A 13,304-nucleotide genomic window follows, 5' to 3' on the forward strand; every position below is an offset into this window, starting at 1 on the left:
TAAGTGGCATAAGTGGCATAAAGTGGCACAAGTGGCTAAGTCGGTAGGGGGTAATTAAGAGGTTAAGCTATAGGGGTAGTTAAGTGGTTAAACAGTGGCATGTTAGACAGTGGACTATGTGTCTTCGGATACGTAAATATTGTATGAAGTGGCTGTATGATAAGTTGCTTGATTAACTAGAACTCACTCAGCGTAGCTGACTTTTAGTATGCACGCAGGTGAGCTGATTACAGAGTTAGCATGAGGATGACACACGGCATGGATTGAACGGCTGCATCTGAAGAAAGAAGTAAAGATGTTTTAAATATAAAGTTTTGTGTTTGGTATCAAAGAAAAGATTTAATGTTTTGTGACAAATGATTGACGTTTTATATTCCGCGAAAGGTTTTAATAAACTCTGATTTTGTAAGAACTGTGTTTATGAGTAAATCCGACGCTAAAGTAGGGCACCGGGTTCGGGGCCTTACAGTTGGTATCAGAGCATAAGTTCGAGAGATTTAAGCATCCTACATGCTTAGACTCGAACAGAAAATGGGATTTAAGTAAGAAAGGAAAGAAGATGCCAGTTCAAGAATGCCATGTGTCGCTCAAGCAAGATCAGTAAAGGTAAGGTGTATGATTAAATGATATATGTTAATGAGAAAGGAAAGATATGTGAACGGCAAGGGATAGGAATAATTGATTGTTTACTTGACTAACTGCTTAAGTAGAACCAGCACGAATAGACTCATAAAAGGAAGTGTATAGGACACGGAAAGTATCGTGATCAGCTAATCACAACTGGCCCACTGTTATTACCTGTTAGCCTTACCATCCTTGTACTAAACGGTTCCTTGAGTGACGATGTTTGTGTTTTCCCCTTTAGAATACTAATGGCTGGAGCTGGAGAATATGTTGAAACTGGGGGTCGCACTGGACGTCGTTGGCAGGCCTCCGTGTTGTCCGGCAACCCTCGGTAGAAGAAGCTTCCCACACCGATGATGAAGGAAGCGCAGCTGGAGGAGACCAGAACAACAACGAAGAAGTTCAACTTAGCCCTGCAGTTCAAGCAGCCATTGTTCAAGCTGTAGTTGCTGCAGTGAAGAGACCTGAATCCCGAAGGATCTGCTGGAAGCCGAGAGCGAACTGCTGAAGGGGCAGGGGGTGATGGTAAGGAGGTTGGGGAAGGAGAAAGAGGGGCCTCGAGCGAGGATAAGTCTGTGAAAGTCGATGATAGGAGAAGTGGACAAGGTGGGTGCAGCTATAAGTCCTTCAAAGGATGCGACCCGCCGAAGCTGACTGGGTTGGGAGACGCAATCGCTACTCTCCAATGGATAACCACTATGGATAAGGTATCCGCATTAGCGAGTGCCGTCCTGACCAAGCTGTCGGTTATGCCACCCAATCATTTGAAGATGAGGCTATGTATTGGTGGGAGAGTGTGGAGCAGAGGAAGACACGTGAAGAGATCAAGGCAATGGAATGGAATGACCTAAAGGACCTGGTGATGAAGAAGTTCTGTGCTGACGCCGAGGTTGAAAGGGCGGAGATGAAGTTCCTAAACTTGAAAGCTGGGACTTTGACACATCGTGAGTATACTACTGAATTCAACCGCATGTCTAGGTTGGTACCTGACATGGTGAACACTGAGGCTAAGAGAATCAAGTGTTACGTGAGGGGATTACCACAGAGAGTCCGCATGTTAGTCAGGACAAGCAAACCTGTCACCTTTGAGTCTTGCCGGTCGAGTTGGCGGAGATGGTCTATGATGATCTGGCGGCGGATGATGTGAGAGTGGAAGATGAGGAAAAGGGGAAAGGAACTAAAAGAGCTGGAGACGTCGTGGGGGCTGCAGGGGGAAAGACACCTAAGATGGCAGGAAGGGAAGCATGCAAGGTGTGCGGAAAAATGCACTTGGGGGAATGCAAGGCTGGTCCGAATCAGTGCTACCGATGTGGGAGAAGGGGCACATCTCCCGTGAATGCACCGAGGACCAGAAGTGTTACAAGTGTGGTAAGTCGGGTCACATAGCTAGAGAGTGTAGAGAAGCCGTGGCAGTGGGGGAAGGAGAGGAAACGCGTGAAGGGATGGTCTATTAGCTGCTGAGGAGGTTGCAGGAGAATAAATGGCATGTCACAGTTGTTTTTATGTTTAGTAGTAAAGAGTGTTTTATGTTACAGTTGAACATATGTTCGTTTAGCAAGTTTGAATGATTTCCTTTTATGTTATGATGTACTTGTGATCTCTTGTGCTTTTGTATGAACGATCTATGGATTTATCTTAAACGCATGTTAGTTATGAAAATTAGTTGTGAGAGGGTAAAGCGTCGCTTTAGGGGTTAGCGTTATTATATAAAACAAGGTTCCTCGGGAAGGCGATACGAGACTATGTACATCGAGGGCTTCATGGACAAGCTACCGTAATAGCTAAAACACATGATCACCGCTCGATGACTACAAGTCAGGAGTAAGAGGGATAACTCAAAAGCGAAGGCATATAGCGTGTAAATGTAAGAAGTTTTCCTTTTATAGGGAATAAGTTAGGTTTCGGGGACGAAACCTCTTTAAGGAGGGAAGACTTGTAACATCCCGAAATTTCTAAGGTAATATTAGTTATATTACTTATTAATAGATGGAAAGTTTACTCGGGTTATCGGGAAATAAATAATATAATAGGAGTTGGTATGGGTCGGGCTAGTGTTGGGTAATGGATGCGGGTTGTGGACTTGGGTTAATTGAGATGGGTTAAATGAGAATGGGATTTCAGGGATATAAATACCCCCAAAATCCCAAAATATCTTCATTTCTCACCAACTCCCCAACACACACTCCATACACACTCAAAACACACACATTCTAACCGATCAAGATTCGAAGCCGAGACCCGAGATTTGTTGATAGATCTGAGTTGGTAAGGTAAGAACTAATCCCGCAAAGCTAATTTTACTGAAAATGGTTAGGATTTGACGGGTTAACCGGACCCGAAACCTTACTGCCCAAATCGGACCCCTAAAACGTCGATTTTAGGCCGATTTGATGGTTGGGGTTTGTAGGCGCTGATCAACGATTCCGTGGGTACCAAAATCGAGTTATTTGGCTAAGAAACGAAGGAGTTATGGGCAAAACAGATCTGCAGCGCGATAACTTCGCCTGCAAGATTAAGTTCGCCTGATGAACTTCGCTTCAAGCGTAACTTCGCCTTCAAGCGTAACTTCGCCTAAAAGCCAAGTTCGCCTGAGGATAACTTCGCCTAAAAGCCAAGTTCGCCTGAGGATAACTTCGCCTAAAAGCCAAGTTCGCCTGAGGATAACTTCGCCTGAAGCCAAGTTCGCCTAAGGATAACTTCGCCTAAAAGCTAAGTTCGCCTGAGGTTTAACTTCGCCTGAAGCCAAGTTCGCCTGAGGATAACTTCGCCTAAAAGCTAAGTTCGCCTGAGGTTTAACTTCGCCTGAAGCCAAGTTCGCCTGAGGATAACTTCGCCTAAAAGCCAAGTTCGCCTGAGGATAACTTCGCCTAAAAGCCAAGTTCGCCTGAGGATAACTTCGCCTGAAGCCAAGTTCGCCTAAGGATAACTTCGCCTAAAAGCTAAGTTCGCCTGAGGTTTAACTTCGCCTGAGGATTAACTTCGCCTGAAGCCAAGTTCGCCTAAGGTTTAACTTCGCCTGAAGTGAAGTTCGTTTAGAAAATAAATTAAAAACCTAATGGAAAATGTGTTAAGACAGTTAATGTAAATAAAATTTTTCCAAGCTGACCTGGCAGCTTAACCCCAGCCAGGGGCTCTGCCCCTTGGACCCCGCTAGGGGCTGCCGCCCCTAGAACCCCGCTGCCAGGGGCGCTGCCCCCGGACCCCCGTTCATTGTGGGTCATTTATAGATAGAAATACAAAACGAGTAGTAGTAGTTAATTGATATGTGTAAATATTATACAGTTTGCCGAGCCCAGTTAAAGAAAGGCATTACGATCAACGGCGAGCGTAACAGGATCCAGGTGAGTTTCTAGCCCCACTTATGTGTTATGTTTTCGGGGCTGTGTGCATACTCAATGTGATAGTTAATACACTTATCCTAAGAGATAAGTGTATGCCTTATATGGATAATGTGAACTGTATGAATGATTGCTTGATGGTACGTGAACGACCTACGGATATTGCACGTGCTGTCAGGTTGTAAAGCTATGTATAAGGTAGGAATGTTATGTATGAATGATTGCTTGATGGTGCGTGAACGATCTTCGGATATTGCACGTGCTGTCAGTTTGCAGCGCTAAGAATAAGGTAAGTATGTTATGTATGTTTATGTGTATGAACACGATAGAGATGATAAAAGAAAGAAATGATAACGTATGGTTGTATGGTTACGAAAAGGGTACCGAGCCCTAATAATACTCGAGGTATGATGTATGGTTGTATAGTAATGAAGAGGGAATCGAACCCTTCTAATATTCGAAAACTAGGGACCAGACCCTTATAATATCTGTGATGTTAGGGACCAGACCCTTATAATATCTCGTTATTATGTGTGTATGATTGTTAATGTGACATGCTTATTATGTAAATGCTAGGAAGTGTGTTGTAGACAAGTAGAGGTAGAACGTGTTAGAAGTGGCAAGTTTAGTAAGAGTGTTAGGGGCATAACGACAGTACGTGGTAGGGTAAGCCTATACGTGCTTTCGTTATTAAAGTGGCATAACGTTATACGTTATTAAAGTGGCACAAGTGGCATAAGTGGCACAAGTGGCAAAGTGGCATAAAGTGGCATAAGTGGCATAAGTGGCATAAAGTGGCACAAGTGGCTAAGCGGTAGGGGTAATTAAGAGGTTAAGCTATAGGGGTAGTTAAGTGGTTAAACAGTGGCATGTTAGACAGTGGACTATGTGTCTTCGGATACGTAAATATTGTATGAAGTGGCTGTATGATAAGTTGCTTGATTAACTAGAACTCACTCAGCGTAGCTGACTTTTAGTATGCACGCAGGTGAGCTGATTACAGAGTTAGCATGAGGATGACACACGGCATGGATTGAACGGCTGGCATCTGAAGAAAGAAGTAAAGATGTTTTAAATATAAAGTTTTGTGTTATGGTATCAAAGAAAAGATTTAATGTTTTGTGACAAATGATTGACGTTTTATATTCCGCGAAAGGTTTTAATAAACTCTGATTTGTAAGAACTGTGTTTATGAGTAAATCCGACGCTAAAGTAGGGCACCGGGTTCGGGGCCTTACATTCATGGACCAAGCATCTAGTCTCTCAACACTTACGTTTTCAGTACCATTGTTAAATACATACAAATGTGTTTTATCGCCAACTGCTAATGTTGGATAAACCCTAGATGTTATTGCCGTCTTCCCTCCTGATGCAAAGCTTTCCACAACCGAATGGTCAATCAAACTCCTAAGCGAAATCTTGTTTTCAGCTAAATCCACATCCACAAATCCTCCAAATGATGGCCTATACTCTTGGTTGTTCAATGTTGATCTTTGTTAAAAAGAGAAACATAATTAGTATATAGGTGAATGTGAGCTAGGATTCTATGAATCAGTTATATCCATTTTGGTTATGGATTAAGGCGTGTGAAAGAGATCTTACGGCATAGCATCCGAACACATAAGAACTTTATGATTGGTGTTAGGGGTTTTGAAAACCCTAATAAAGACCGGAGTGTATTCTTCAAAATTCTCTGAGGTCAATGTTAGAAGGCCAAATGGCCCTAGCCCGCCTTGTTTGGTTGTTCCCATGATTTGACATATGTTATTCGCAAGATTTTCAGGTGGGAATCTTTTATCCCATTCATTATCATATGCCTCTGCTTTATCTAAACTCTGGAACTTAAAGACCACATCCACGTCTGCCTGTGTTTAAATAATGTATAACTATAATCAAATCACATAAACAAACCACATTTTAAGTAAATCACTTGATGAGAAGTTCATTTATGTTCAAGCATGCACAAAAGTTTTATTTTCTTTTAGTCAAAAGAACAAACGTATATGCATACAAGTATGGTTCGATCATGAACATAAATATCGTTAACATCCGCGTCTTAAGGTCATTTTATGTCCATACATTATATTCATTTATATGTTCTTTTAGAGAAGTTGGCCCAAGTAGGTTCATTTGTGTTCGTTTTGTTTTCCTTAATGTGTGTTTATCTTCGCTATACTATCAACACACAAACACAAACATGTACACTTTTCTAACAAACAAACATGAACAAGAAATTTGTTTGTAAGTGTCCATGTTCATTCATTTGTTCGCTTAATGTTTAAAGAAAGAAAACAAACAAGCATTCGTGTTCGTTGAAAGCAGTTACTGAAAATGAAAACTACCAAAATTTCAAACCTGGGCAGCAGTAATTCCTGCAATTTCAACTTTATCTCCCTTCTTGAGCTTCTTATTGGTGAGTTGTACTCTTTTATCTCTTAAGGTTTCTAGTTCCGCAATAGGCCATAGTAGCAATTGCTTCCTTGATGGATCTAACCAAACATTTCGTGGAATCAACTATGCCATTGTCACAATTCAAATATAAATCATGGTTGACATACCATTCAAATATGAATATTAAGGTTAGATGAAGATTCATGAAATATAAGAAGTTATTTACCTGAATTCCAGCCCATCCTTTCTTGATGTTTTCGTCTTCAGTGCTAGACTCGTTAGCCCAACCCCAAATAACCCTGCGATTCTTTGCAGGGTCAAAGAACGACTTAGAAGCATAAAAGTTTCCCCAATCGTATCTTAAACCAGCCCAACTATCGACCATTCCTTTGTCCGGGATGTATTTATCTTGTTTTGTATCATATTTACCAATTGTGTAATAATCATATCTAGTAAGTTCAAGACTTACTTTAAAAACATGTTTGGTATCACCATCTATTTCCGAAGTGTCCAACCCTCTTTCTCCCTTAGTAGATACCGGGTAAAAGTCCGGGCATTCCCACATCCCAACATTCTCTTTTTGGTGGAGTGGGTGGTCAGCCAAAGTCCAGTTAATGAAATCTTTGCTTCGGTACAAGTATGATATACCTAACATATTATCATTGCCACAATGGTCATTTCCCATTGACCGTTGACCTTCCAAGCCGTAGTGGGGTCACGAAATGCGGACACGTTTTCTTTGGTTGGTTTTATGATAGGATTGTTATCCGGTTTGATCCATTTTGTTAGGTACGGGTCAGAATAGTTTTCGGGTATTGCATAGTTTTGGACTTGATAACCTGGTTCCGGTTTGTCTTTGGTCACCCCGGTGTACAAAATGACTGGTTTGTCATCAGGAAGCATTGTGGCGGATCCAGACCAACAACCAAACTTATCAAATGGTTTTGTTGGTTTAATTGCCGGATCAAGTGGGGTCCAGTTTATTAAGTCTTCTGATACTGAATGAGCCCACACAGTGTTACCCCACACGGAACCTTTCGGATTGTATTGGTAGAATAAATGATATAATCCCTTGTAATACATTGGTGCTGTAATATATGACCAAATTGCAAATTATTGTTAAAAACCTTTCATTTTTGTATATTACTAAATGGATGTTCTAAAAGATATAAACTCACCATTAGGATCTGTATTTCTTGTTCAGTTTCAACACCAGATCATGCATATAATTTGCAAGAGAATCATAGCGTTTAGTATTAGAAAAAGAAACATATTAAGAAAAATTGATATTTAAACGTGCACGATTATATGTCTAGATATAAAAAAATTACGCATATGTATGAGTCGTGATCTATAAACAATGTTTATATATTTCGCAAGTACCAAAATAACGAAAAGTCGCGTGATTGGTGTGTCACGTTCTTCGACCAACAACCAATATTATGCATGTTTCTATAGGTAGATGAAGTAGAATTGCAAACACATGGTCAATATCAATAACATCTACTTGTAGCTAAGACCATCATGACATACCATTGATCCAATTTTGTTTGGGTTGAAAATGATAGGCAGTTCTGTGATCTTCTAAAACTTGAAAAGCTTTAATGTGCTGTAAATGTTTAGAAACTTTATGAAAGGCCATAACTCCTCCTTTCAATTTGAAGTCATTTAACATCGGGAAGAAATACACCAACCCTACTAAAACCCAAACAATCACATTGAAAGGCCCCATTCTTCTAATTTTAAAAATATAAACTAAAAGATTTTTAAACTTGTAATCTTTTTAATTGAAAATTTGTGAAGGGAGGGGAAAAAAGGGAGTTATGAGGTGATGGTAATGAATATATTTAGGGAATTATGAGGAGACGATAAACAGTGTTTTATGGAAATTAACGTCCCTACGTAATATTGATTTAACTAAAGGTCGCAAAAAGGTGTAAATGTCATTTTGCCTCTGTTTCCAACGATCACTTAAACTCTGGCTAAAATTAATTGCAGCCATTTAATTTGTAACAAAATGTATCAACCAAATTTTTTGTATCAAAATTAGCAACTGATTTGACTACTGTACCTTTTAGTAACCAATTTTGTGACTTCTCCTTCAACCAATTTTTTTTATATTAAAGATGGTTTTGTTCCTAACTTTAATACATGGTATTGAGTTTGCAACAAAATTTCTAGTGACTAAGATTTTTCCTGTTATTATACCGTAAACATAATAAAATATATAGTTTATTGAAAATTTCCAAGGCATAATTAGTTATACAAATAATAGTCACGTAAAGATTACATACTTATATAGTATATAAGACATTAATAGAACTAATACCATCTCAAACTTATTTCTATCTATATGATTCAATGTTATGGAACATGGCTTAGTTCATAATAGGTTTATTGATAGACCAAGCATTCAGTGTCCGAACCGTTATGCTTTCGGTACCATTGTTAAATACATGCAAATGTGCATCACCATACACTGCAAGCTCCGGATAAACTCTGGATGTGATGACCGTTTCCCCTCCCTCCCCGAAGCTTTCCACAACCGAATTATCGATCAAACTCCTAAGCGAGAGCGTCCTGTTAGCTAAATTTGCATCCACAAACCCTCCAAATGATGGCTTGTACTCATTCTTATTAGTCGAGGAACTGTATTCACAAAAAAAAGATCTTAGCGATGTTTTAGAATTCTTAATCGATTATCCTACGTTTGTTATGACCAAATATCTTACAGGGTAGCATCAGAACACATGAGAACTTTATAATTATTGTCATCAGTCTTGAAAACTCGAAAGAAAACTGGAGTATACTCTTCAAGATTCTTGGAGGCCAGTGCTAGAATTCCGAATGGTCCAAGACCACCTTGTACGGTTGCACCCTTGATCCCACATAGATCTTGTGTTGGAAATTTATCCCACTTTTTATCATATGCCTCGGCTTTACTCAAACTCGAAAAGCTAAATTGAACATCGACATCGGCCTGCATGAAATCATTCAAAGTAATAGTATGATGAATCTTTAAGAGACAAACTTAAAATTTGATCAGTTATTGTTTCCCTTGTACATTCAACTGGTATTAAAAGATAAACCTGTGCCACAGTAATTCCTTTTATTTCCTTGGTGTCTCCTTTGTTAAGCTTCACATTCTTTAGTTTCTTCTTCTTGCCCCTTAAGGTTTCTAGTTCTTGAATTGGCCATTGTAGCAATTGCTTTCCACTAGGGTCCAACCAAACCGTACGCGGAATCAACTACAAGTTTACAAAATTTTAAATCAGCTAAAAGTTAAATTTAGATCATGTTTAGTGACCTTTCTCTAAAACATGCTAGTTGATACCTGAATTCCTGCCCATCCCTTCGCAACATCTTCATCTTTTGTGCTCGACTCGTTAGCCCAACCCCACAGAATCCTTTGCTTCTTGACAGGATCAAAGAATGTTTTGGAGGCATAAAAGTTTCCATAATCATAACTTAACCCTATGTCCCAACCAGATGTATTATCCGGGTGATACCGGTCTTGTGCCACATCATATGACCCAATCGTGTAGCATTCGTTTCTTGTCTCGTCAAGGCTCACCTTAAAAACATATTTAGTGCCACTACCCAATGTTGATGTGTCCAACCCATTTTTTTGACCTTGAGATGATAATGGATAGAAGTCTGGACATTCCGACATACCCGTACCCATTTTTTCATGAAACGGGTGTCTAGCACGGGTCCACCTAACAAAATCTTTGCTTCGATACAAGTAAGCAATCCCTCGACTGTAGTTTCTACTACCAATCAACATTTTCCAATGACCATTATTGTACCAGGCAGCTGAAGGGTCACGAAAAGACGAAATGTTCTCCATAATTGGCTTAAGGATTGGATTGTTTTCAGGTTTGACCCATTCTTCAAGGTACGGATCTGAATAGTTGGCAGGTATCGCGTAGTTTTGAACTTGGTGACCTGGTTCTGGCGTCTCTTTAATCACTCCAGTATACAAAATGACCGGTTTTTCACCTGGAAGGATTGTAGCTGATCCAGACCAACAACCGTACTTATCAAACCATTTTGATGGCACAAGTGCGGGTTTTAATGATTTCCAGTTAATCATGTCCTTTGATACCGAGTGAGCCCACACAATGTTGCCCCATACCGCACCTTTGGGATTGTATTGACAGAAGAAATGGTAAAGTCCCTTGTAATACATTGGTGCTGTTTCATAACATCAAAACCATAAGCCAACTTTTATGTCAATGCTTATAAATTCATAATGGCTTGTCTATATAATCCAAACAATATGTATGTTATATCTTATTAATCTTTTTAAAAACTTACCATTAGGATCTATGAGTATTCGTTGGGTTTGAGCAGCACATCATGCAAAGAGGTTGAAGGAGGAAACATATTAGCTCGGTTACGGCAAGAACATATGAATAAACAAAAGTATATTCACTAACAATATGCAAAGGTTTAACCTTTTCTTATGCTAAATGTTAACTTTTAAAGCTCAAAGCTACTAAACTTATGGATCATACTATATCATATTATATAACAAAGACTGGACATAAAAATTAGAATAAGAGATCATTATAACCACAATCAAAGTCGTATACATCATCTAAAGTCATTATATGTGTGGGAGCGGTTTTAGTTTAACGGCGTTAAACATCCTAGGTGGCTTTGACGCCCACTATGACCAGTATAAATGGCATAGGTTTAAATCTCGTGGGTGTGACAAAACACTAAAAAAATGTAGTTCAAAAAAGTTAATTGGTGACAAGTTCATAGACATATTTGTCACCTAGGCTCGTCATTAGTACCGCAGGAAGTCATATATTGATTTATACGTAACCAATACAGTTTGGTAATAACAAAAGAATATCAGACTATTGTTTTATTATTGTAAAAAAGATCGAATAACAAATATTAATTGCTTGCTAGCATTCGTTCTTTAATTTTCTCCACGAAAAATTAAACCAATTATATAAATGCAATTTAATTTTGTTACTTTATTGGCAGAAGTAATGTATTTATGACCCATACAAACAGAGACGACTATGTAGTCTGCATGCAAATTAATTGGACACAACAAATTAATATAGATATTCAATGATATGTAATCTAATAAAAAACATTAATATTAATAAAATTAAAAATAAATATAAATGTAAATTATTATTCTTTTGGAAAGACTATTTCATAATACATCTTTACTGTTAAAAAAAAAAAAAGCGAAGCTAGACTTCGCAACCAAAAGCAGTTACATTTATATAGGTCGTCTAGGCTCCATCGATTTTAACCCATAAATATACAAATGTAACTACTAGCTAGTTTTGCTTTATTAGTTATGCTTAGTAGTAGGCAATGCAACTCCTTGATAAATACATAATTAACGTTAAGTGGATAATTAGGAATTTAACGTAAGCACTTGATAAAAAAAGTTGTGAAATAGAGAAAGAGACTATACATTGTTACAAAGCTCTGTTTTATGTCTTATATTTAAAACATGTACTTGCATTTATATGATTTTTTTATTTAAAATTGGTTGTGTATTAAATAACCTTCTATTTATGTAAAAAAAAATGGATGTGTATTAAATAACCTTCTATTCACAGCCAATTAACAGATAATTAAAAAAATCTTTTATTCACAACATTTTTGTAATTCTAACTTGAATATAAGTTTAACATAAGTTGGCATAAAAGGGTTGAGAATCCGCGTGAAAAACTCTAATATATATGTTAAGTCATATGTAAATAGATATCATTGGTGGCTGAATCGAAAATAAAAGTTACAAAATAAGATGTGATACATGTATGTTAATGTAACATATTGAACATATGAAAAAACATGCAACTTAATATGCACAAGGCACATGCATATAAGTGCAAAGTTTTTCAGCAGCGAGTTCTCATAGTTAAGGAAATTAATAATAAGATCAGGAAGAGTCAGTACCATTGATCCAGTGTTGTTTAGGTTGAAAATGGAAGGCAGGTTTATGAACCTGCTTGACTTTGGCAGCACCTATATTCTGGTGGTGTGGATAAACCTTGTGGAAAGCCATGACTACACCAATATTACCATGGAAAGTAGTATTTAAGATTATTGGGATGCAACATAGCAAAACCCTAATTAGTTTAATGCAAATGTTCATCATTCCCATGAAGTTAGTGTTCTTAATAAAGTATATAATTTGGTCTTAACGGGGTTTGGAAGAAAGATGAAGGTGATGATGAAGAAATAAGAGGTTATGGGAAGTTAGGAGGTGAAGGGTAGTTTAAAGTTTTAACTTACAAGGGTATTTATGGGAAGAAAGTTGGCAGCATCAAGATAACTTTATGGGCAAAAGTTTTTTTCTTTTTATTCTAAGCGTATTCAGGTCACAGTTTTAGGTGAAACGTGTGAACACGTGTAGCTATGTGGATAGTAATGTGTTTTGAGTCGACCGGCGGGTTTGTACTTATTACCGCTTTATTTTTAAAAATTTTAAGAGGTTAAGAAAATAGTTTTGTCATCAACTAAAATATTGGTTTGATTTTTTATACCAAAATTTAGCATCTAATTATTTTATATGCATTTCAAATTCTGGTTGTAAGTTTGTAATTTGTGCCGAAATGTAACACAAAATAACATAAAATGGTTTCTTGTTAATTAAATGGGTGGGTCGTATTCGTGTCAATCAATCATCTTTAAAATAGAATTCTAATGAAATTGCCCCTTATATTAATATATTTATCTAAAAACCCATGTAACTATCACATAAGTATCTTGGATTAAAATAAAGAAGACATTTCATTTGTATAGTATTTTCAATGTTTATAAGGATATGTATATGAAATTGTTACATAATATTATTTAGGTTAAAAATAATCAATGTCTTCTTCAAAACCCTATTTATTGCCGTGTGAATAACATTTTTTCTTTTTTTCCTTTTACTAAATTATCTAAGGGGGCCGAACCATAAAC

At 37.8% G+C, this 13,304-nt stretch overlaps 1 protein-coding gene and 1 pseudogene across 1 annotated transcript; both read right to left on the bottom strand.

Moving 5' to 3' along the window:
- Positions 1-5,200: 5,200 nt before the first annotated feature.
- Positions 5,201-8,274, bottom strand: LOC143554264 (beta-fructofuranosidase, insoluble isoenzyme 1-like; annotated as a pseudogene).
- Positions 8,275-8,676: 402 nt separating this feature from the next.
- Positions 8,677-12,671, bottom strand: LOC143554257 (beta-fructofuranosidase, insoluble isoenzyme 3-like). The gene is made up of 6 exons (XM_077044058.1): positions 12,294-12,671; positions 10,674-10,682; positions 9,688-10,550; positions 9,443-9,601; positions 9,086-9,333; positions 8,677-9,002 (listed from the first exon to the last, which is right to left on the bottom strand). Exons 1-6 carry the CDS (start codon positions 12,499-12,501, stop codon positions 8,732-8,734), a joined length of 1,758 nt encoding a protein of 585 aa, XP_076900173.1. The 5' UTR covers positions 12,502-12,671; the 3' UTR covers positions 8,677-8,731.
- Between the last annotated feature and the right edge of the window lie 633 nt (positions 12,672-13,304).

Source organism: Bidens hawaiensis, unplaced genomic scaffold, assembly GCF_021521415.1.
Source record: "Bidens hawaiensis isolate Kalapana, Puna unplaced genomic scaffold, B.hawaiensis_p1.1 tig00017574_1, whole genome shotgun sequence".
NCBI classification, from domain to species: Eukaryota; Viridiplantae; Streptophyta; class Magnoliopsida; order Asterales; family Asteraceae; genus Bidens; species Bidens hawaiensis.